General features: G+C 47.8%; 5 protein-coding genes across 5 annotated transcripts; 3 read left to right on the forward strand and 2 right to left on the reverse strand.

Annotated features, from left to right (window-relative positions):
• Positions 1-17: 17 nt before the first annotated feature.
• On the reverse strand, positions 18-4,876 carry LOC136101836 (uncharacterized). Its single transcript, XM_065838318.1, has 5 exons — positions 3,687-4,876; positions 2,933-3,006; positions 1,455-2,472; positions 756-936; positions 18-74 (listed from the first exon to the last, which is right to left on the reverse strand). Exons 1-5 carry the CDS (start codon positions 4,874-4,876, stop codon positions 18-20), a joined length of 2,520 nt encoding a protein of 839 aa, XP_065694390.1.
• Positions 4,877-7,374: 2,498 nt separating this feature from the next.
• Positions 7,375-8,677, forward strand: LOC136102552 (proto-oncogene Mas-like). Its single transcript, XM_065839714.2, has 2 exons — positions 7,375-7,452; positions 7,650-8,677. Exon 2 carries the CDS (start codon positions 7,700-7,702, stop codon positions 8,675-8,677), a length of 978 nt encoding a protein of 325 aa, XP_065695786.2. The 5' UTR covers positions 7,375-7,452; positions 7,650-7,699.
• An 841-nt stretch (positions 8,678-9,518) lies between these two features.
• Positions 9,519-11,102, forward strand: LOC136102632 (proto-oncogene Mas-like). Its single transcript, XM_065839881.2, is given in 3 exon segments — positions 9,519-9,634; positions 9,832-10,139; positions 10,141-11,102. Coding segments are annotated over 2 exon segments (981 nt in total). The 5' UTR covers positions 9,519-9,634; positions 9,832-9,881; the 3' UTR covers positions 10,864-11,102.
• A 346-nt stretch (positions 11,103-11,448) lies between these two features.
• On the reverse strand, positions 11,449-18,202 carry LOC136102720 (proto-oncogene Mas-like). Its single transcript, XM_065840044.2, has 2 exons — positions 17,838-18,202; positions 11,449-15,604 (listed from the first exon to the last, which is right to left on the reverse strand). The coding sequence occupies exon 2, from the start codon at positions 15,581-15,583 to the stop codon at positions 14,627-14,629; it is 957 nt and encodes a 318-aa protein (XP_065696116.1). The 5' UTR covers positions 15,584-15,604; positions 17,838-18,202; the 3' UTR covers positions 11,449-14,626.
• Positions 17,104-24,946, forward strand: LOC136101837 (olfactory receptor 4S2-like). Its single transcript, XM_065838319.1, has 6 exons — positions 17,104-17,118; positions 18,174-18,301; positions 18,471-18,607; positions 20,285-20,430; positions 21,122-21,302; positions 23,997-24,946. The coding sequence occupies exons 1-6, from the start codon at positions 17,104-17,106 to the stop codon at positions 24,944-24,946; spliced, it is 1,557 nt and encodes a 518-aa protein (XP_065694391.1).
• The last annotated feature ends 250 nt before the right edge of the window (positions 24,947-25,196 follow it).

Consider the following 25,196-nt stretch of genomic DNA (forward strand, 5'->3'; position numbering starts at 1 on the left):
GTTATCCTGAGCACACGCTATTTCGCAACCGTGACCTGAGGTCTGTGTCCGTTTCTGGTGTGCCTGCTCCTCATCTAGGAATAAAAGACGGGGAGCAGAATTAAAATGGAAGAGCCCCAAAAGCACAACCCCGCCTGAAGGCTCTGTTAAAGACTGGGTTTTCTCTGTGAAAGAGGATACAGGGAGCGGGGAGGAAAACAGTGGAATTTTTGTGGGAAAGACCCTGTTGAGGCCACGGGGACTGAAAATGAAACGTCTTAAAATCCTCTCCTGGTTTTCCTGTGGGAACTGATAGGAGCAGGGCTGGAGCAGATTCCCTGTCCCCGTGCAGGGACATTACTGTGCTGTTGGGTCCCTGAGACACCCCGCAGGGAGGTGACAGCCTCCAGGATGCGATGTCTCATCATCCAGCTGTCATCTGCTGCACCAAACCGTGTGCGCCTGGAGCACAGCTGGAAAGCAGCACCTCGCGTGAACTTCTTGGCACGAACATGGTCTCAAAGGCCCTTTCCAACCAAAATGATTCTGTGATTCTATAATTCTGTCATTCCATGAGCGCCGGGAACATGCAACTCATAATTCTCTGGTACTGTCGAACCTGTACTTTTCTCAGGCTGATTTAACCCTGGAACTAAACGGTGTGACACTTGAAGTATAAGAGAATGTTCTTGTTTCTCCTCCAGCTCTGCAGCCCTACTTGATGTTGGTTTGATTCTCTTTCCAGCAGTTGGGAGTGCACGGTTGGCTCCACCCACCCACTCTTTAGGCAGAAGAACAAGGATGCTCGGTGTGATCCGCACCACTCTCCTGCCATCTAGAGGCATCAGCCCCACAGATACGTGTGCAACCATCACCACCCCCATGCTGGAGGTGTCCCCGCAGCCCTCCGAGCCTGGGGTGTGGGTGAGCACCTTGTCTGGGGGAGGACACGCAGCCCTGGAGGAGGAGGAGGCAGAGGGGTTCGGGTGGGTTGTGAGAGGGGGATTTTGGGGGGGTGAGCTGCCAGAGAGGTTCTCTTCAAGAGTGTATCCTGCTTGGCTTCCAGGAGTGAGTGGCTCTCCCAGGTGTTCCCACCTTCCACCTCCCATCGGGGCAGCAGCAGATGGAGAGGTACGGACACCTCTGTCATTGCAATGTCCCCGTGCCAAGGGAACATGGGCTGAGGGGACTGCACTAAACTGAGGATGAGCTCCCCCAGGGACTAATGCGTCAGACCACCCCAGGAAAGAGACGCCCCGAAACACCACAAAACTCATCTGCTGAGCCGAAGGAGCCAGAGTTTATTTGCTGGGTCTGGGGCAACGAGGGTCATTGCAATGGGAACACAACCTGGGGAAGGACCCAGCCCGGCTGAGCTGGGCTGCGCTGGGTCTGTGCCACCAGCCCCCGGGTCTCCATCCCAGCCTGTCTGACAGGATCCACAGCTCCAGGCACCGCGGACAGACGGACCTTACAGAGTGGTCACTGCCGTAGTGACCCGAGGCACGTGAATCTTCTCCTCATTCTTCGCTTTCTCTTCAAACACTCGTCGGAAGGCGTCGTTCAAAGAGCCATGGAAATGGCACTTCTGGCAGCTCCCCACCAGAAAGTAGATGAGCGGGTTGACGCTGCTGTTCAGTGATGACAAGAGGTAAGAAACAGGAAGGTAGAAAGATTGCAGATAAAAAGGACCAAGCAAAATGGCCACATTGAGAGGAAACCCAAAGAGGAACAAGAAGATCGCACTGAGCAGGATGGCAATGTAGAGTCTCCCTGGGCGTCGTCTCTGTGAGACACATCGGACTTTGATGAACAGGAAAAGGTTGGAAAACAGTGGCAGCACAGAGAAAACGACGGAATTCCCGATGCATACAAAATTTAATACTTCTAAATACGTGTGCATAGAAGTGCGATTACAAATGAGAAGCAAAGAAGCAAAAAATCCAGCGAGAGCCCAGAGCCCACCACACACGGTGCCTGACAAGTGCCTTGGGCGGTGGTACCGGTACCAGATTGGGAACAAACCTGACAGGCACCGCTCAATGCTGATGGCTGTCAGGAGATACATGCTGGCAAAGTACCAGAACAGGAACAGGATTGGCATGACAGCAAGGGTAAAATCATATTCGGAAGAGAAAACACAGGAGAAATTTGGAATAATGAATAATGTAAGTATAACAAGAAGGAAGAGGAGCAGAGAGAAGTCAGCGATGGCCAAGTTCAGGACATAAACGGTGAAGGGGCTCTTCTTCATGTGGAAGCCCAGGAACCACAAGACCAACATATTCCCCACAAGTCCACACAGGCAAATGACAACAGATACAAATGCCATTACCAGCCTCGCATCATCTAGTATGAACTGACATGGAGTAAATGGCCAATAGTATGCATATGTATAATCCGTGTAGTCCAGATAGAGCTCTGTTATGTTGGTCTGGTCCATGGTGAGTGAGACTGCTCTGGGTGGCCAACTTCTTCCTTTCCCACCAGCTCCTAGGAGAGATGAGGGAGGAGAAGGACATGATGGCCATGGGCGCTCCCAGCACTCGCCATCTCTCCCCACGGCCCCACGCCAGCCCCAGCCTGCACCAGGAAGGTCCCCGTCCCCTGCCGTGCCCAGGACAGGCTGCCACCCCTCAGCCCTGTCCCTGCCAGGACCCATCTCCCACCTGCCCGTCCCAACCTCCTACCTCCTGCTGCTCCTGGGAACGGGGCTGCTGCAGGAGCCCCAGCACACGGACCAGGGTTGTCAGGAGAAAGGGGCTGGGGATGGCGGCTGGGCCACCTGCTCTGCTTCTGCCTCCTCTCTTGTGCGTGATGAAGCTCAGGTCTTTAGGTCTGGAAACTCCTCTCCCAATCTCATCACATTGGTCACAGCTTCCCCTCACGTGTCCCATGGTTGGGGATCTTCTCAGAAGGAGTCCTCCACGTCACCTCCCTCCTCTCCTCCCACTCTCCTCCTGCTCTGTCCCACCATGCAAGGGGCTTCTGGTGGTTTCCTGGTGCTGGACCAGGAGACCCTCCACCCTGGGAAACCACCCGTGTGGACATGCAGCACCACAAGGGCTTCACCCGCTGCCTCGGATGAAGCTCCCCGGACATGTTTATTAGAGATTGCGTCTGTGGGTTACACAGGGCTGCAAACGGGTTTTTATCTGCGAGATTCTTGTCTCACCAAATCTCATCCATCAGAACCATGGAGACAGCTCACCTTTCACTGTAGTTGTTTTGCTTTCTCATTTTCTCTCACTCTTTGTCTTTCTCTCCCTCTCTTTCTTTCTTTCTCTTTCTGTTTCTTTCTCACTCTCTGACTTGTATTTCTATCCAATCTTTTATTCTCTACACCGCTAAAGCCCATCACACATGAGGACCCTTTGTCTTGCCCATGTTTGCAATCCTTTTGGCAGAGCCCTGCCCTGCTTGGACAACAGAGGTGGCCAGAGCTCCCCCAGGGTCTGACGTGTCAGACCTTCCCCAGGAAACAGATCCCACAACACCACAAAACTCATCTGCTGAGCCAAAGGAACCAGAGTTTATTCACTGGTGCTGGGGCAATGAGGATCATTGCAATGGGAACACAGCCCGGGGAAGGACCCGGCTCGGCTGAGCTGGGCTGCGCTGGGTCTGTGCCACCAGCCCCCGGGTCTCCATCCCAGCCTGTCTGTCGGGATCCACAGCTCCAGGCACCACGGACAGACGGATCTTACGGAGTGGTCATCACTCTGGTGTCCCCTTGCACGTGGATCTTCTTCTCATTCTTCACTTTCTCTTCAAACACTCGTCGGAAGGCGACTTTGATGGAACCCTGGAACCGGCGCTGCCGCCAGCTCCCCACCAGAAAGTAGATGAGCGGGTTGACGCTGCTGTTCAGTGATGTCAAGAGGCAAGAAACAGGAAGGTAGAAAGATTGCAGATAAAAAGGACCAAGCAAAATTGACACACTGAGAGGAAACCCAAAGAGGAACAAGAAGATCGCACTGAGCAGGATGGCAACGTAGAGTCTCCCTGGGCGTCGTCTCTCTGAACAACATCGCACTTTGATGAGCAGGAAAAGGTTGGAAAATAGTGGCAGCAAAGAGAAGACGGAAGAATTCCCAATGCATACATATCTTAATGTTTCTAAATATGTACTAAAAGAAGTGCGATTATAAATTATGAGCAAAGAAGCAAAAAGTCCGGCGAGAGCCCAGAGCACCCCACACACGATGCCTGACAAGTGCCTTGGGCGGTGGCACCGGTACCAGATTGGGAACAAACCTGACAGGCACCGCTCAATGCTGATGGCTGTCAGGAGATACATGCTGGCAAAGTACCAGAACAGAAACAGGATTGGCATGATTTCAAGGGTCAAATCATAATGAATTGAGTAAAAAACACAGTAGACATTTGGGAAAATGTATAACATAAGTATAGCAAGAAGGAAGAGGAGCAGAGAGAAGTCAGCGATGGCCAAGTTCAGGACATAAACGGTGAAGGGGCTCTTCTTCATGTGGAAGCCCAGGAACCACATGACCGACATATTCCCCACAAGTCCACACAGGCAAATCACAGTACAGAAAAATGCCATTATCAGCCTCGTATCATCTAGTATGAACTGACATGGAGTAAACGGCCAGTAGTATACATATGTATAATCCATGTAGACCGGATAGTGCTCTGTTGTGGTGGTCTGCTCCATGGCGAATGAGCCTGCTCTGGGTGGCCAACTTCTCCCTCTCCCACCAGCTCCTAGGAGAGACGAGGGAGGAGAAGGACATGAGGGCCATGGGCGCTCCCAGCACTCGCCATCTCTCCCCACGGCCCCACGCCAGCCCCAGCCTGCACCAGGAAGGTCCCCGTCCCCTGCCGTGCCCAGGACAGGCTGCCACCCCTCAGCCCTGTCCCTGCCAGGACCCATCTCCCACCTGCCCGTCCCAACCTCCTACCTCCTGCTGCTCCTGGGAACGGGGCTGCTGCAGGAGCCCCAGCACAAGGGACCAGGATTGTCAGGAGAAAGGGGTTGGGGATGGCGGCTGGGCCACCTGCTCTGCTTCTGCCTCCTCTCTTGTGCGTGATGAAGCTCAGGTCTTTAGGTCTGGTAACTCCTCTCCCAATCTCATCACATTGGTCACAGCTTCCCCTCACGTGTCCCATGGCTGGGGATCTTCTCAGAAGGAGTCCTCCACGTCACCTCCCTCCTCTCCTCCCACTCTCCTCCTGCTCTGTCCCACCATGCAAGGGGCTTCTGGTGGTTTCCTGGTGCTGGACCAGGAGACCCTCCACCCTGGGAAACCACCCGTGTGTGGACATGCAGCACCACAAGGGCTTCACCCGCTGCTTCAGATAAAACTGCCCAGATGTGTTCATTAGAGATTGATTCTGTGGGTTACACAGGGCTGCAAACGGGTTTTTATCTGCAAGATTCTTGTCTCACCCAATCTCATTCATTGGCACCATGGAGACAGCTCACTTTTCTTTCTATTTCTTTGGTTTTCCCATTCTCTCTCTCTTTCTTTCTTTTTCATTTCTTTTTTTCTTCTCTACACCTCTAATCCCCCTCACCCACCAGGACCCCTTGTCTTGCCCATGTTTGCAATCCTTTTGGCAGAGCCCTGCCCTGCTTGGACAACAGAGGTGGCCAGAGCTCCCCCAGGGATTAACGTGCCAGACCTTCCCCAGGAAACAGATCCCACAACACCACAAAACTCATCTGCTGAGCTCCAGCACAAGGCGCCTCCTCAGGTCCGGGCTTGTCAGGAGAAAGGGTCTGGTGGTGGCTGCTGTGACCACCCCACTCTGCCTTGGCCTCGTGCCTGAAGGGAAGACTTCTGCTCAGAGATCACTTCCCGTGATCAGGAGACTCCCCTCCCAATCTCATCACATCAATCACAGTTTCCCCTCACATGTCCCATGGTCACCGATCTTATTAGTAATAGCTGGCCATGTCAACTTTTCAGAAGTACCACTCAATTGCATGAGGAAAGCTCCATTTGTCAACGAAGGAGGGTGCGTAAATCATTCCCAAGGACAGAGGGTGGCAGAAAGGTGAGAGTGAGAGAGAAAAGAGCCAAGGACCTTTAAACATGGGAAATCACTGACGTGCAGACGTGCAACAGAGTGAGGGCTTTGCTCAGTGCTTCTAGTGACATGTAGACTGGTGCTCGAAGACTTCTCCCAGCTTTCCTCTGGGACACGCTACCATCAGATAGAGGCTTTGGTTCAATGTGTCAAAGCGTGGAACATAATACTTGTGAGAAACGTGATGCTACAAAGACGAAGAAGAAATCAATAAAAGGAAACATTTTTTACAGTCGTCGTCAAGAAGGAAAAACAAATGCTGTTATCAGAGGACAATGATGGGCTGATTTTTACAAGCCCAAATCTGCAGAAAAGAGGAATAAAGAGACTTAATCTCATGAAGCACGGCTGAACAACATAACACACCAAACTGTCCATGTGGGGCACTCTGGTTCTCTCTTCCAGGGTCCTGAAAGCAACAGCAGGTGTTATTTGTCCTGATCCCACTCATTTGACCAAGGGCTTCAGTTAGGGTCAGCTAGGGGAAGTCTTCCACCACCAGCTTCGCACAGGAACACCCAGGAGACCCCAGCATGGAGGTGGAGGGTGCATGTGTAGAGATCCTGACCAGAAGACTGTAACACATCATGGAGTTAGTGATGCACAAAAGGGTCAACCTGAGTAGACCCGAGCCAGTGCTGTGTGTGTCTCTTGGCCATGGGATAATCCTAGCTGGTTGACCATGAGAAGGGACCCTGCCAGCAGCTCACACTGAGTGTTGGTGATTGCGCCATATGCCTGTCTTTGCCTTTATCTAAGACCGCTGCAATGATTCTCATGTCAACATCCTTCTCGTTTAACAGTAAAACGAGTGGGTTTCTTTCTTAAGAAAAGCCTGTAGTAGCTCAAATGATGATAATGGGGTAACCTTTCCATGGACAGGACCTGCCCTGAAACAGATGCCTGTCTAATGCTGTAAGAACTGGGGTTCCCAGCACCTGAAGGGACATACAATTATCTGCCCTCTCCTCTCCTCTCCTCTCCTCTCCTCTCCTCTCCTCTCCTCTCCTCTCCTCTCCTCTCCTCTCCTCTCCTCTCCTCTCCTCTCCTCTCCTCTACATGCTTTTAAATCTAGTAAAAGCTGTTCAAAAGGATACTTTACAGATGCTGAGTGCCTTTCTTAAGAAGATAGGCACCTCCTGGTGAAAAACTGGGGGGAGGAGAGGAAGGGGGTGACGTGGACGACTCCTACCGACAAGATCGTTGACCATGGGACATGTGAGGGGAAGATGTAACAGATGTGATAAGATTGGGAGGGGAGTCTCCGGGAAAGAAGACGTGGGCTTCGTCAGGTACGAGAGAGGAAGTAGAAGCAGAGCAGGTGGCCCAGGAGCCATCCCCAACCCCTTTCTCCTGACAACCCTGGTCCGTGTGCTGGGGCTCCTGCAGCAGCCCCGTTCCCAGGAGCAGCAGGAGGTAGGAGGTTGGGACGGGCAGGTGGGAGATGGGTCCTGGCAGGGACAGGGTTGAGGGGTGGCAGCCTGTCCTGGGCACGGCAGGGGACGGGGACCTTCCTGGTGCAGGCTGGGGCTGGCGTGGGGCCGTGGGGAGAGATGGCGAGTGCTGGGAGCGCCCGTGGCCCTCATGTCCTTCTCCTCCCTCGTCTCTCCTAGGAGCTGGTGGGAGAGGGAGGAGTTGGCCACCCAAAGCAGGCTCACTCGCCATGGAGGAGATCAACACAACAGAGCTCTATCTGGACTACATGAGTTCGAGATATGTGGACTATGGGGAAAATATCACATATGAATGCCCAACAGTACTTTATGGACTGAAAGTCTTTGGAGCTGTGTGTGTGGGGATTTCTCTCTGTGGACTTGTGGGGAATGGGGTAGTGCTGTGGTTCCTGGGCTCCCACATGAAGAAGAGCCCCTTCACAGTTTATGTCCTGAACCTGGCCATTGCTGATTTCTCTCTACTTCTCCTCCTTGGTATGCTTACGTTGTATGTCATTACAGATTTCTATTGTAATTTCTCATCGGAATGGATTCATTGGATCATTTATATCATGTCAAATCTGATTCTGTTTTTGTACTTTACCAGCATGTATCTCCTGACAGCCATCAGCATTGAGCGGTGCCTGTCTGTCTTGTTCCCAATCTGGTACCGGTGCCACCGCCCAAGGCACTTGTCAGGCATCGTGTGTGGGGTGCTCTGGGCTCTCGCCGGACTTTTGGGTTCTTTGCTTATCATTTCTATTTTCACTTCTCCTGTAACATATTCAAAACTATTACGATATATAAACCTTGGAAATACTCTCATTTTCTCTTTACTGCCGCTGTTTTCCAACCTTTTCCTGTTCTTCAAACTCCGATGTGGTTCAGAGAGACGACGCCCAGGGAGACTCTACATTGCCATCCTGCTCAGTGCAATCTTATTGTTCCTCTTTGGGTTTCCTCTCAGTTTGGTGATGTTGCTTGCTAGTTCTTATCACATCGGCTCAATCTACCTTGATATATCTTCCCTCTTGATATCGCTAAACAGCAGCGTCAACCCATTCATTTACTTTCTGGTGGGGAGCTACCGGCAGCACCGGTTCCAGCGCTCTGTCAAAGTCGCCTTCCGACGAGTGTTTGAGGAGAGGGTGACAAGCGAGGAGGAGAACCATGAGCCTGAGGACACCATGGCAGTGACCACTCTGTAAGGTCCGTCTGCCCATGGTGCCTGGAGCTGTGGATCCCGACAGACAGGCTGGGATGGAGTCCCGGGGGCTGGTGGCACAGACCCAGCGCAGCCCAGCTCAGCCGGGCTGGGTCCTTCCCCGGGCTGTGTTCCCATTGCAATGACCCTTGTTGCCCCAGCCCCAGAGAATAAACTCTGGTTCCTTTGGCTCAGCAGATGAGTTTTGTGGTGTTGTGGGATCTGTTTCCTGGGGAAGGTCTGACACGTTAGTCCCTGGGGGAGGTCTGGCCACCTCTGTTGTCCAAGCAGGGCAGGGCTCTGCCAAAAGGATTGCAAACATGGGCAAGACAAGGGGTCCTGGTGGGTGAGGGGGATTAGAGGTGTAGAGAAGAAAAAAAGAAATGAAAAAGAAAGAAAGAGAGAGAGAATGGGAAAACAAAAGAAATAGAAAGAAAAGTGAGCTGTCTCCATGGTGCTGATGAATGAGATTGGGTGAGACAAGAATCTTGCAGATAAAAACCCGTTTGCAGCCCTGTGTAACCCACAGAATCAATCTCTAATGAACACATCTGGGCAGTTTTATCTGAAGCAGCGGGTGAAGCCCTTGTGGTGCTGCGTGTCCACACACGGGTGGTTTCCCAGGGTGGAGGGTCTCCTGGTCCAGCACCAGGAAACCACCAGAAGCCCCTTGCATGGTGGGACAGAGCAGGAGGAGAGTGGGAGGAGAGGAGGGAGGTGACGTGGACGACTCCTTCTGAGAAGATCACCGAGCAGAGGATATGTGAGGGGAAGCTGTGACCATTGTGATAAGACTGGGAGGGGCGTCTCTGGATCAAAACACATAAGCTTAATCAGGTAGAAAAGAGGAGGCAGAAGCAGAGCGGGTGGCCCAGCCGCCATCCCCAGCCCCTTTCTCCTGACAACCCTGGTCCGTGTGCTGGGGCTCCTGCAGCAGCCCCGTTCCCAGGAGCAGCAGGAGGTAGGAGGTTGGGACGGGCAGGTGGGAGATGGGTCCTGGCAGGGACAGGGTTGAGGGGTGGCAGCCTGTCCTGGGCACGGCAGGGGACGGGGACCTTCCTGGTGCAGGCTGGGGCTGGCGTGGGGCCGTGGGGAGAGATGGCGAGTGCTGGGAGCGCCCATGGCCCTCATGTCCTTCTCCTCCCTCGTCTCTCCTAGGAGCTGGTGGGAGAGGGAGGAGTTGGCCACCCAAAGCAGGCTCACTTGCCATGAAGGAGACCAACACAACAGAGCTGTCTCTGAATGACCCGACTTCTGGATATATGAAGTATGGGGAAAATATCACATATGAATGCCCAACATTACCTTATGCACTGAAGGTCTTAGGAGCTGTCAGTGTGGGGACTTCTCTCTGTGGACTTGTGGGGAATGGCGTAGTTCTGTGGTTCCTGGGCTTCCACATGAAGAAGAGCCCCTCCACAGTTTATGTCCTGAACCTGGCCATCGCTGATTTCTCTCTACTCCTCTCTCTTCCTTGGTATGCTTACGTTATGTTTTATTACAGAATTCCACTGTAATTTCTCATGGGAATGGAATAGCTGGATTGTTTATATCATGATAATTGTGATTCTGTTCTGGTACTTTGCCAGCATGTATCTCCTGACAGCCATCAGCATTGAGCGGTGCCTGTCAGGTTTGTTCCCAGCCTGGTACTGGTACCACCGCCCAAGGCACTTGTCAGGCACCGTGTGTGGGGTGCTCTGGGCTCTCGCCGGACTTTTGGTTTCTTTGCTTGTTATTTATTCTCTTTCTTCTCGTGAAACATATTCAAAACTATTATACGATATAGGCCTTGGGAATTCTCTCATTTTCTCTTTACTGCCACTATTTTCCAACCTTTTCCTGTTCATCAAACTCCATTGTTTGTCTCAGAGACAACGGTCAGGAAGACTCTATGTTGCCATCCTGCTCAATGCGATCTTCTTGTTCCTCTTTGGGTTTCCTCTCAGTTTGTTCATTTGGCTTGTTAGTTCTTATTATCTTGACTCAACCTACCTTGAAATATCTGCGCTGTCGCCATCACTAAACAACAGCATCAACCCGTTCATTTACTTTCTGGTGGGGAGCTACCGGCAGCGCCGGTTCCAGCGCTCTGTCAAAGTCGCCTTCCGACGAGTGTTTGAAGAGAACGTGACAAGCGAGGAGGAGAACCATGAGCCTGGGGACACTGCGGTGGAGACCACCCTGTAAGGATGAGCTGGTGAGGAGACCTGGAGATGTGGAGCCTCACGGACAGGCTGGGGATGGAGGCCCGGGGGCTGGTGGCACAGACCCAGCATTGAGAAAGTGTTACTCACCTGACAAAGAGCAAGTGCAGCTGTGAAATACCACACTGACAGCTGGAATTATCTGATCTAAAATGCTTTTATGTCTTTTTTCAGCCCTGTTGACTTGAAGGTTCTTCTGTCTTAAATAAAAAATTATTTACCTGCTCCCATTCCCTTTTTCTGTCTTTATTTTCCATCGTCATTTTCCCCTTTGTTTGTTTTCATTATGATTTGCCTTCTACTTAGTGCCGTCTCTGACAATGATTCGGGTGTTATTTCCTCTGCCACACATTCTGTACTGAGTATTCCTGGTTCTCCCTGGATCCTTCCTTTTTGTTAGGAGCTTCCCATAAAATGGGTGATGCATATATTGCTGCTCTAATGCAAAGCACAGCTATGACGGAAATGCATCCCAAGGAACCTCTGGAATAGGCATAATGAGCTGAGGTAACACAATGTGTTTTAAGATGGAATAAATCATATTGCCAAATATCGATGGAAGTCATCAATTAAAACCAGATAACAATAAAAGGAAAACAATTAAGCAGGTGCCAATATGTATACAGTTACCAGGACAGAAAGAATCTCTATAAAATAAGAACATCGGTCAGTGAAAAATGATATTTTCTGTACTGCTTATCTTCTGAAGTTTCTTTCATTTCCTCTACTCGGAGATTAAGAGTCACGAGTGTCACTGAATACCCTAAAACTTGGTCTGTGTTCAGAAGAAAATGGACTTCGTGAGCTCATTCCTCCTTTGGTTTGAGGCGATGCCAAGACAGCCTCTTTGTAAATGTCCCAAGAGATTCACAGGAGACCAAATCCACACATGGTGCAGCTGGGAATTATTAGATTCAAGGTCCCTTCCAACCCAAGCCATGCTATGATTGATGTATCATGGCAGATGCTCAGAACACAGCAGAAGTCCTCAGTTCTCTTTAAAACTGATGGAGAAATGTGTCCCTAGGCTCTGCTCCCAAGGAACAAGCACCAGGATGAGAGGAAGCGGCCTCAAGTTGCGCCAGGGGAGGTTGAGGTTGGATCTGGGGAACAATTTCTTCCCCAAAGGGCTGTGGGGCATTGGAACAGGCTGCCCAGGGCAGTGTTGGAGTCACCATCCCTGGAGGGTTGGACAGACGGACAGGAGGTTCTCAGGACATGGGGCAGGGACAGGGGTGGGGAAATGGTTGGACTCGATGTTCCTGAGTCAACTCTTACAATCAAAACGATTCTATTCATCTAGAACCTTGTATGTTCCCCCTCCGTTCATGGCCAAAACCGCCCTTAGGTTGTGTCCCTGGTGTCAGGTACAATAGCCGTTTTTCTGTTGGGGCTGATTTCCACCCTCCCATTCCTCTTTTCTTTGTCATCTTTGAAAGGACGAGGTTCCCAGCCTCCCCTCCCCTGCCTTTTTTTGCTGTTGGTTTTCCCCTCTGTGCACCTGTTTCCTCTTGCTGGTTAATGTGATCAGCTGCTTCTCGTCTGGTTTCAAAACTGTGAAATCAACGGTGCTACAAAAGTTACGTGCGGTGGCCCTGAGGGGAAATGACACTTTGGCATCAATAATCCCCCTCTTTGGTCCAGCGTTGAGTCCACCAACCCAAGAAGCCTATTGCCTAATGCTGTGTGGAGCGATGTGTTCTAACAGTGAAGACACAGGTGGGTCCATCTTCACATCAGATTTCCTCATTTGCTTATTTTTACTCCTGATTTTTCTCCATTTTCCCCCCATCATCATCTAAAACGTTCACAGAGCAATATCAGCTCGGAGAGATCTACGTTCTTCCTGCTTAATGTTCTCCTCAGGGTCTATATCAAACCCATCAAATTTTTAGCTGGTCACCACATGTCGCGCCCAGCGGTTTTATTTCTGCAAACAGCGGGATGTTTGTGTTTTACCGCAGATCGTTCAGGGTTTGTACGATGGTGGTTTATGTGCAGACATCACCTTTTAAATGTCCGGGGTTGGATGTAAAGTGTTCACATTAATGTGATGTGTAACATGCGCTCACATTGAATGGTGTGCGTGTCTTCATGATGGGTCTGTTTAAGAACAAACTGTTGGAATGGGAAGTTTTCCACAGTTCATATTCTGTATATTTTTATCAGTTGATGGCTTCTTCTGAGCACAACAATGTTTTTAAAAACAACACGTTTTCCTTTAAAAAACAAAAGGCTTTTGACATTTTAAATAATAACAGAAATATTTCAGTTCTTCCAGTGATAAAGTCATTACAGATATTAAAACTATACCATTTTAATGTGTTTTCTGATAAATGGATGCTCTCTTCCCTTCAGCGGTAGAAATTAGAAGGAAAAAAAATCCTTACTAAACATAATTGATGACAGAGACCTAATTTAAATCAACAATATGTACATTGCAGAACAATAGCGTTAAAAATTAAAGAGTAGTAGGAATGCAACTCAAATTTTGTCTTTCAGGAGCTGTAAACAGGAAGGAAAAGGCAAATACAGACACTAAGGTGAAGCGCTATTTTTTAAGTGATGCTTTTCAAAATTAATAAAAAGACAAATGAACAGGAAAAAAATAACAGAAGAATGCAGCTTCACTTTAGGAAAATATTTGCAGCTGAAAGCATGAAGAGGAAATCTTAAGGTTTCTCTAAGAGAATTACCTGTGTTGTCTTTTTCTGTCTATTTAGATTAGAGGAGCAAATGCTATGTAGTCCAATAATACAACACTTCCAATAATCACATCTTGCATCTCAAGTCTAGAGAATAATTTGTTGCATATTGTGATATTTATTTACCCTTCTTCTGTTTCCTATTTTTCCCCCCATCCTTGCATTTATTTCTATTGGTAGGAGAGACGTTGGAAGCCATGGTTTTGTATCATTTTTTCTTCTTAAAAGAAGAAATAACAACCCAATGCATGCTGTAGTTAGATGCAGATACTCTAGACTGGAGGAAGCTAAAATAATATACAACTCTAGCCTTGTATTTCTTTGAAACACAAGAAAAAGGAGCACACAACTCAGTTCCTAAGGTTATAAGGCAAGTAAGTAGGGGTTGGAGCCCTTTTCTATTACATCACAACTATCTGGCCTGGAAACCTCCCTAGTTAATAGAAGAAATGAACTTCTAGGGCATGAATCATGTTGCTATTTGAAATGCACACATTAGGAAGCCGAGAATCACGCAAAAGGCTGCATGTGTTGCTGAGATGTAGGTATTGGAAATAAGTGAGATAGGCAGGGTCTCCTTCCAGGAGTTTCGTGCTGGTTTTAACAGGAGGAGGATGGGTTTCCATCTCCTCTGCAGAGATCTGAGTAAAAAGCGACGGAGGATTTATGACCTTGATGTTGTGCTCTGAAAGGCAGATTTACTAAGCGAGTTGCAATCTCTGGCTGGGATTCCTCTGATAAAATTCAGGCATGAAGACATTTCACCTTGTCAAATCCAAGTCGTTTAATGGCCACTGGAAAGAAATAGGCACTTTCAATATGGTCCTGATAGAGGTCAGATAAATCCTGTGGTCCAGGTGCTCATGTGTTTTCACCAACCACAGATGGAGCTTAAAATAACCAGCTACAGGGTAGACATCTACCCTGAAGACACCAAACTAGGTGAGATCAACCTCCCCCAGTACCTCGGAGTTCTTCAATTCTGTAAACTCTTGTCTCTCAGCCCCAGACCAATGTTCCTGTGCTAGGCACAGCGGGGTGTTAGGAGGACATAGTTATCGTGTCACGGGTTTCCCGTTCGTCTTTGTCATCTGCTGAATCTTCAAAGGCCCTCTGGAATGCCAGCCGGAGGGTGAACTTGATTCTCCGATCCCTGTAGCTCCCCACGAGGAAGTAAATGATGGGGTTGAGGGTGCTGTTCACGCAGGACAGCACAAAGCCGATCTCCGGGGAGTAGAGGAATTTGTAGCCCAAGAAGTCAAAGAGGATCAGGACGCTCAAGGGCACGGCGAAAATGATGAAGAAGAGGACGGTGAGCATGATGATGGTGAAGAGCCTGCCCGTTCGGATGTGTTGGGAGCTGCACTTGACTCTGAGGAAGAGGATCAGGCTGAAGAGCACCATGAGGGGCGTGCAGAAGAGGAAGTCCAAGGTCCCGATGGTGATGAGCAGGAGGCGGCAAGTCTTGGCAGTGGGGCGAATGGTGCACAAAATGTACCCGAGCATGTTCAGCATCAGGGAGAGACCCCAGAGCAGGCCGGAGATGACGCCGGACAAGAGCTTCGGGCGGTGGGTTCGGCACCAGATCGGACAAAGGACAGACAGACACCTCTCGATGCTGATAGCGGTCAGGAGATACAAGCCGGTCCCATACATGAAAAGATCCAAGAAGAGGAACAGCCCAAACTGCACCCCCACGTTGAACTGCATCAGGTACTGGACCGTCTCGACGGCGATGCAGAGGAGGTACCCAAAATCGGCGGCGGCCAGGTTCAGGATGTAGACGGTGAAGTGGTTTCTGCGGATGCGGAAGCCGAGGTACCAGATGACCATGCCGTTCCCCACCATCCCGCAGGCCGCGCTGATGAGGCAGAAGCTCTCCATGAACTTGAGGACCGCATAGGACGCCTCTGCCTTTCCCACGGCCCCGCTTTGATTAGTCCCGTGAGCTTGGCCGGTTATGGTTGGAGGGAAGATTGTCGCAGTTGAAATATTCATAATGAGGGATCTCAGACAGACCTGTAAGGAGAAACGAGACTTGTGGTAACTCCTGGGTGACTTTCCCTCATGGTGACCTGGTGATGGTTCTGGATTTGTTCCAGCCCTTTGTAGCTGGATCTTGATTTAGGGAGGGATTGCTGTGTTTGGGCTTGGAACGCAAAGCTTTGAGACATTGTTCAAAGTATATCTAAGGCCAAATTCTATACAACATGTAGGAAAGGTTAGATCGCAGTGTATTTTTGAAACTCATTTCTTGAGGGTCCTTTTCACAGTCAGTATAGGGAAATAAATATCTTTAAAAAGTAGCTATGTCTTAGGTTAATCGTATCTGAAAACTACCTCTTCTCTAAATAAAAAGAGAACTGAGGGTTAACCACTGTGAGATAACTTTCTTTGCTTCATGTAGCTAGGATTAGGTGAGACACACCTTGTGTCAGAATTATAGGTAATCAGCACACAGGTTTAATCAGCAGGAAATGCAATTGAGTGTTGTCCTATACATATGCTCAGAAAGCATGGTAAAGAGTACTCGGAATAAGTGGTAGCTTATTCTGCTGACTGATTTCTATTTTAATAAAGAGTATTTTAATGTGGTTGGTTAGTTTTCTTGAGCCCTGTGTACAGACAATATACAATTCAGTCTGACGCAGTCCTTAAAAACTTCATTCTCAGGAAGAAACAGTAAGAACCACATGTGGGACAACATGTCTGACCCTCAGAGGATATTGCAATTACAGCTCAAATAGTTATTTCACCCCGTTTCCTGAGGCAGCTCACCCAGTTCTTCCCCCATGACAGTGGGGTCTGAATGAGAATCTTTAAATAAAGTTGAAAAATAGAATTCACACCTCTTTTTTTTGGTCTGATGAGGTCAAACAGCACGACTCCTTTCTCCCCACCACCTATTAATTTTGACATGGGAAGGTAGAGAAGCGTCTTGAAAGGCAGCAGGAGATGGTTAAAAAGAAGAGAGGAACAAGTACAAACGGGGAGAGCATGGAAGATGTGAATCATAGAACAGTCCAATCAGTAGATCTAATCCTAGTAACCAGTCTAACCATAGAACAGGCTGTTCTCTCTTTATAAAACGCTGCAGCACGCATGGAGTCGAACTTCCATAAACATGCAAAATGTGGCAGGCTGAATTATTGTTTCCTCTCAGTGCTTCAGACACACAATATTCCACGCAAGAAAAATGCGTGATACAGGTTATTTCCTTGGCCAGCTGTTGTCCTGGAGCGGTGGAGACAATCTATCTCTATTCCATCGAGGGTACGTATGGCAGCACTGCTTGGTTGGGAATCCAGCTGGGACCATTACACCAAGCTTTTACCATTAAAAATGCAAACATCTCGTTTAAAATTGCCATCCTCCAGAAACGTGTCTCTTCACCAGCCATTCAGGGAATGACAGGTGATTTGCTGTCTGACTTAGGCTTGTCAATCATGTTTTCTAATGTTAAATGACATTGTCCTGTGCCATTGATCATATATGCATAAAGACCAGATATGGCTGCAATGGGTGGCCTGTGGGTAAATGACAAAACATCAATGATTTTGCCTTCCACTGCAATGGAAGTGAAGGGATTCTTCTCCGACTTCTGTAGACTGTGGAAAATCATCCTGAAAAATTCACTCACAGTTCTCATATATTTGTTGCGTGACCTTGGAAAGAATGATTTCCTGTCTCCAAGACACATTTGTGTCTCCAAGAGACATTCAAGATGTAAGTTTACTTCCTTAATGAAACTAATTAAGGAAAGTTTGCATCAAAGAGCAGCAGACTGAGTCTCAGTTGTCTTTTTTCTCTCTTGAAATTAAGCGTCCTTCCTGTGGTTTGTGTGCTGAATACCACGTCCTTCTTGTGGCAGGTGTCAGCCTAAACGACCTTGACACCACAAAGATGTTTTAGACTACGGACAGAACGTTTTGCTGTTGTATTTTCTTGGCTGATCTTTAGTGATCATCTAAGATCAAAACTGCTAATGCTTGGCCTCTGAATAATGACACCTTAGTATTACAGAGGTGGATTTAGAGCAATTAAATAGCACTTGTTCACAGAAAAGTGTCCTCAGAATGAAGCTCTCCTTATCTTGAAATGATCAAGACCTTTAGCCAGTTTCTAACAGCAGGAGAAGAAAATGTTTGATATCTTTTCCTCCTTTTTTTTCCTCCTCACCGTTTCTCCAAAACCACGACAAAAAGCAGTAGAGAGAGCGCAATAGCAAAGATACCATCCAGGATTTTCTCACCTTTCTATGGGTTCCTTGGGATCTCAGTGACGGATCTGCAGCAGCTGCCTGGTGTGGATCCGCTGGGTAAAACCAATTCCACCCAATTCCGTGACATACAGTCCAGATAAACTCTTCGTGCCGTACTGCAGTTCTGGGCCAGCTAGGCGCCGCTTAAAAAGCCGCAGTCCTTTCAACATGACGTCCGACAGCCAATCGCTCTCTTGGCGAAATCTCTCGTTTGTTGTGTGTGGTCACTTAGACTTGAACCACTTCCCCCTTCCCTCTTTGTACAGCACCTGTCACTGTCGTGGCTCTGGAAATGTTGTGTTTTTAAATTAGTTCTCCCTTTTGCAGCAATATGAAGAAAGCAAGAACTGCCTGTACAAAATGATACCTTGCCTCTCGGACCAGTGTTTTGTTTTCTGCTCGTGTCCCTGCGATGTTCCAGTTTCAGAGTCCCTGAAGGGGAGGCTCACGGTCACGTAGGTTGAGAAATCGTCTGTCCTCTTCCATAATGCCTGCTGATGATTTCACAACCTCCCTCAGCACAACTTCTCATTCCCTGAGGGCCTATTGTCCCTGCCAAACTGACCTTAGTGTACCCACGGCCACAGAGTGTCCTCTTCTGACCCACAGCCTCTCCCAACACAGGTTAGCGCCCTACATCATCCCTACTGCTTCACACAACACTTCCCAGAGGAGGGTCTACCCAAAGGCCATCGCCGCTCAGCAGCCACAGTTGCACAACCTCTGCTCATGCTGCCTTCAACATACAAAGCCCATTTTAGGTGACATGAGTTCTTTCAACTCAACTTCACACCCCACAGTATTACCTGTGGCTTCGTGCTGCCTTTGAGCACAGACCTTCACCACACCTCAGGCCCTTCCGATTCCACAAAATCCCTCAAGAGAGCCTCCAGCCTCGTGCCTTCCATCTCCAGTTTCACAGCTTCCCCCAAAACGGTGCCTCAGCCCCATCCTGCCCACCGTCAAATTCACACCCCATGTCTCCACCAAGACAGCCCCTTGCCACCCACAACACCTCACTGATCTTCTCACCATGCACAGACCCTCCATGTGCATGAGCGGCCACCACCGTGGTGTCCAGATCCATGTGCCAAGCGAAGTGGAGTGAAAATGGAGAAAACGCCTTTCTCCTTGCCTGGCAGTAAGCACATCTTTACGGGGAGCTATTTTTCAACAGGAGACACCAGCAACTCTTGATTTGGGCTTGTGCATTAAGTCACTTCTGCTAGTCCGTTTGGCTAGGGAAACAAAAGGAGATGAGTAGGACACCAGCCAAGTCGCTGCCATGCGTGTCAGTGGGTACAGAAACTGGCAGATCTGGCCCAAAGAGCTTAATAGACCAGATACCTGATGGTTCATCTGCAGCTTCTTCTGTCATTTGTTGTTCCTCTTCCTTTCCTAAAGGTTGTAAGACTGTTTGTACTTTCTTGCCCAATACTCTGCTTCCTATAGTGACTACTGTTAACCTTTATTAACTTGACCAGCATTCCAGGCTACAGCATAAGATGATATTTGACTTAGAGGACTATTTTCACCCAGGGCAGTATTTACCCTCCTCATTAATTTGGGATTTCCATCTTTACTGCATGGATCGCTGGCGTTCTGTGTCAGGAGATGGTTACGTTACCTTGTTTGTTATTGGGCCATTCTAAATTTCAAGAAATGCCAACAAAACCAAGTGATGGGCACTGGAGGAAACTATTTATTGGCACCCACAAGTCACAAGCTAAAAATACAGAGGAGGCTTCAGAGCAGTGATGGGTTCAAGTTGAACTGATGTGTGAATTGACATATACATTTGCTTTATTGTCTTTTGTTTCATAGATTCGCCTTTGGCTGCGTAAGTTTAATGTTAAGAAAGATGAGGTGGTTCTTGACAGCAAGACTGCATAGAATCATTGAAGGTCCCTTCCAATCCAAACCATCTTAAAATCGCCGAGTCCGAACCCACCTTTCTGTGCTCAGGGACATCTTCCACTAGACCAGGTTGCTCAAAGCCCCATCCAACCTGACCGTGAACACTCCCAATGATGGCGCATCCACAGCTTCTCTGGGCAGCCTGTTCCTGTGTCTCACTACCCTCATCATTAAACATTTATTCCTTGTGTCCAGTCTAAATCTACTCTCAGTTTATAACTGTTGCCCCTTGTCCAGTCACTACAGACTGTTGAAAACCCTTTTCCTGTCTTTCTTATGAGCCACCTTTATATATTGAAAGGACATAAGAAGTTCTTGAGGAACCTTCTCTTCTTCAGGCTGAAGTCTCAGCCTTTCTTCATAGGAGACGTGTTCCAGCCCTTGGATCACTTGGGTCACTTCCATGGTCTCCTCTGGACTCACTCTAGCAGGTCCATTTCTTTCCATAGGAAAGCCCAGAGCGACAAAGACTCAACTCAGCTGACTTCTATTGGCATAAATTATCTGACTTCCTCCCCCAGTTTCCCCGTTTGTAAAAGAGGAATTTATTTTACATTGCAATTTGCTGACCTTCGCTAAAACGTGCAAGTTCTTGCAAGAGGCTTTATTCACTGGGTTGCCAGTGATGAAACTTCATGCAAAACAGGACTTGAAGCATCATCCAGAGGTAACCCCGGCCATCTTCTGCCTCTGTGAAAGCTGAAGCATCACCGCTACTGAGAGAATTGTGCCCAAGCTGCCCTTTAAAAGATTGTCATGAGAGGTGGCGCTTTACTGAGCACGGCACCTCTCTCCTTACCACTAAAAATCTTTTTTAATGAAGATTCGTGTTTCATGTGTTTTCATTTTGTAACACACAAAGATTTGAAGTGGTGTTTTATTACTCCCAATGCTCTAAAGCCCAAGTGGTGGATCTAATGGACCCCTATGCTTGGGGAAACCATTAAAAAAGGCTTAACGAAGGACTCTGGAAAGGTTTAACTGGACGAGGTCACATCATGTGCTTGTCCAGTTTAACACTCAGCTAATCCACTGGCTGTTATTTCTACTGGACAAATCCTGAAGTGCCTTCATAATATCATCATCTGATGGTTACTTATTTAAAATATGTTTGCTTAAGCTTTTCAGCCATGACAGAATTCATTTCTCCTCCTTTGCCCCTTCCTTTCATGCCTTCCCTTTGCTCAGGCTCCACACATCCCTCCTCCAGCACCAAGAGCCCTTCAGGTGGGAGATTTCCTCAGAGAGGGTTAACAAGAGCCATTTAAACAGTTTTGTTCTCCATTTCTCTTTGCATTGCAAACACATCCAGGTTCTCTGGATTCTTTGCGCGTGTGTTTGTTTTGTTACTTTAAAAGGTATGGCATAACTTGTGGGAATCCTCTACTGAGTTGGTCACTTTAGTCATCCTCTTAGAGTCAATAGAAAGAAATAGAAAGAAACAGCAAGTAATTCATGATGTCTTTAAGCAGCCACCTTATGCTGGTCATGAATTGCCCCACAAAGGCAGAAGAGAAAGCGTGTATAAGTGGCTCAGATGTAGGTTTCTACATGATGTAAGTCAACAAGATGGAATGAGGCAGATGAACATATTGTAAAATGCAATTTGGTGGTGTTGACAGGGGCCTCCCCAAGAGGGACACAGAGTAAAACTGTCTGTTGTGAATGGTTTTTATCTTTAAAATCCTTTTGAAAATAAACACCTTGTTTTAGCTCAGGAGCTCCCCATCTGCTGGTATTCGGGAATATACTTTTCCTTGATCGTTTATTTCTTGGCCGCTCCTTTCTGAAGTGCCGGTTGACTAAATATGACACCGGGACTGGGTTTTGCTTCCAGTTCTGCTCTGGGCTGGATGGAGCGCAGCTGTTTCTTTTCCACTGGCTTCTGTACAGCCAGAAATACGCGCCCATTTCTGCCCTTTTTGTTTTCTTTAGGAAACTATGTCAGTGCTAAGTGAAAAGAAAACGAATGGAAAGAATCATAACTCCATAATACTACGTAGGAATCAATATCATGTTGTTGTTATTGATTATTTTTTTGCTTGGAAGTATATCAGAAAAGGAATTATCCATTTATGTAAATTTTACCCCATTTCTTGAATATCTTTTACCTACTGTTAGCGCAGCTGTAATTACAGAAGTCCCGAGCTTTCCCAACTTCCTCTCTAGGCTTCACTTGGTGGCTTTGAGAGCAATTCTGGTTTTTCTCCATTTCACCGTTTCCTGTGGATGCTCAATCAGGTTTTTTTGCCTGCACGAGTGTGTCTGATTTTTCTGTAATTCTGAACAGGCGCCAGATAATTTGGATTGACTGAGGCGCTCCCCAGATCTGCTCAGATCACTGGCACAAACAGGGACAACTGCTTGTGTTCCACTGGGCAGGACCTGCAATGGGGGTTTTAGCCGTGGTTGACTGGGAAATTGTTGGTGATAGGTTGGATCCTATCCAGCTGATAATTAAAATAGGCACCTCTTAGAAACAAGTTAAGTTAACCCTTGATAAATCAGATTAAAGTAAAATTCATACTGAAGATCTATGACAGAAGATCTGAAGAGATCCTTTATTTCTCCCTTTGTCTCAAAGGAACATCATTGAGATATAGAACAAGCTAAATACTAGAGCAAGTCATATATGAAATTGCTTGCTGTTTTCCCCGTGATGGATAACGTCCCCAGAACTCGTTATTGAGACCGTGGAGCTGCAAATTTATGTTTCTAAATGTATATACACAAAAGATTTTTTTCCTCTGTGGGTGGTTTCATTTCCACTCCGAACAATTCAAAGAACGTTTTATAAAATAAATCAGCATTCCAATAAATATTTTCCATTTCGTGAGAATACTCCCCCTATCCATTTCTAATATTATCTGATATCTACCCAAAGCACAATTTTTAGCTCCCTGTCCACTGATAATTTCTGACAAAACTTCGTATGCCCCCGGGATCTCATTACTCCTGATAGTCTTGTGGTTCCGCGGCGTGATTTACTTTAAATATTTCTGCGACAATTTCCCCGTCTTGTGAGCGATAATTGTACTTGTGGATGCTCTTGGTGGTTGTTTTTTAATGCAGAATGAGGAATGCAGATAGAGAGTCAGGCTGATCTTTGCAGCCACTGCAGATTTCAGGATTGGGGGAGATAGGAGCTGCTTTACAGCACCTCAGCAGCAACGTGCGGCCGAGAGATTTTGATGAAACCAGGCATTTAAGGTGGGTGACTTCTGTGAGGACCATTTTATGAATTAGAATAAACTCGATTACAAACACATTGGTCTTCCCGACAGTGCTTTCCCTTTGCTCATGGAGAGGTGTGGACATAGGGATGGGGACACCCCATCCTCTGCTGCCCTGGTTGGGGAGCAGCCAGGCAGAGAGCTCGGGAGGAAGAACGGGCTGTCCTGTGGTTGACAGGTAAAATGCAGACCCCAAAGGGCTTGTTGGTGTTGCAGACAAGGCCACTGCACATTTGGCACCTCCGTTTTCATGTATAAATTGAATCCTGGTGATACTCGTGTATCACAGGAGTGCTGCAAAGGTGAGTTCATGGGTGCTGGTGAGTAAAGAAGGGTCAGTACCAGTGTATTTATGAGGTGTTCATACTAAGTCCAGCATCTGGGTAAGGCGTACAAACCCCTGCTAATGCACCATTAGTGCAAATTAGCTCCAGATTTACTCATTCACGTGCTGTGAGAAAGGTGGTCCAAGAAAACCCTGGCCAGTTCTGTGATTGAACTTACTCAGGTCTATCCCGGTCAGAGAGATTAGGAGAGTTCTGTTGCAACCCTTTAGGGGACTGAAATGGAAAGTACAGTCCCTGCTTGTGCACAGATCTTCCTCAAACCATGATCAATGTGTCGAAACTTGAATTACAGCCACGCTGACTCCTTTAGTCAACTTTTATTTCCTCATTGTAGAGTAAAAGTGGGTCTTGAGGGGACCTGGTCTTCTTTTTGAAAAGAGGCAAAGGTGAGAGCTAGGATTCTTGAGGGTATTATTTCTACCACCCTCCTCAAATAAATAATCTAAGCTTGTTATTATATATGTCAATAACATATTCTGGTTTTAATACCACCTGTTTTTCCTTGAGAGAAACATTGACTTTAAATGGAAACTGTCCCAAAAAGACAGCAAGGGGAATGTGCTTAATATTGATAACATTTATAACAGTATGTACGTGTACTGATAATGTCCCATGTCTAACGCCATGGCTGGTGTCTCTTTTCTGTGCTTCAGGTCCTGTCTTCAACGTGTCTACGGAAAACAAAAACAATGTGACGGAGTTCATCCTCCAGGGACTGACACGAGATAAGACAGTAGCAAAACTGTGCTTCTCGTTATTCTTCATCTTCTATGCCAGTATCATTCTTGGAAACCTGCTTATCATCGTTACCATAAAGACAAGTCAACAGCTGAACTCTCCCATGTACTTCTTCCTGGGCTACTTGTCTTTTGTAGACATCAGTTACTCTACTGTCACAGCTCCCAAACTCATTTATGACCTCCTCGTTGAGAAGAAGACCATCTCTTTTGTGGGCTGCATAGCTCAACTGCTCGCAGTCCACTTCTTCGGGTGCACCGAGATCTTCCTTCTCACAGCGATGGCCTATGATCGTTGCATTGCCATATGCAAACCGCTTCACTACACCGCTATTGTGAACAAGCGTGTCTGTGGCTGGCTGGTGGCAGCTTCGTGGGTGGGAGGCTTTGTGCACTCCCTGGTGCAGACCTTGCTGGTCACTCGGCTGCCATTCTGTGGGCCCAATGAGATTGACCACTATCTGTGTGATGTTCACCCCCTACTGAAGCTGGCCTGCGCCGACACCTATGTCATTGGTGTCACTGTGGTTGCCAACAGTGGCATGATTTCCCTGAGCTGTTTCGTTGTTCTTGTTGTGTCCTACGCTGTTATCTTGGTCTCCTTGAGGACACGCTCTTCCGAAGGGCGTCTCAAAGCACTCTATACATGCACTTCCCATATCACTGTTGTAGTTCTGTTCCTGGGGCCGTGCATTTTCATCTATATGCGCCCTCCCACCACCTTCTCAGCAGACAAGATGGTCTCTGTGTTTTACACCATCATCACTCCTATGCTCAACCCCTTGATCTACACCCTCCGAAACCAAGAGGTGAAAAATGCCATGAAAAGGTTGTGGAGCAGAAAAGTGAAGAGGAGTGAGAAATGAAACAACACGGTGCGCATTTGTAAGACAATGTGAGCTTAAGAAACCATGGGGAGTGAAAGACAAGGAGAGACCTTCCAGTGATGTTGCTCTGGTTTTAACACAGCTGCTCTCAATAGAGCTGACACTAAATTTGAGGCTTTATGTAACCCTTCTTTGGAAACTGTCACTTGTGTGGTTATTGTCAACCACCAAACCCCAGAGTTGGGGTGGCATGGTGGCATTTGCCTTCAGGCACCTCACAGCTGTACCT

The sequence above is a fragment of the Patagioenas fasciata genome, chromosome 5 (assembly GCF_037038585.1).
Source record: "Patagioenas fasciata isolate bPatFas1 chromosome 5, bPatFas1.hap1, whole genome shotgun sequence".
NCBI lineage: Eukaryota > Metazoa > Chordata > Aves > Columbiformes > Columbidae > Patagioenas > Patagioenas fasciata.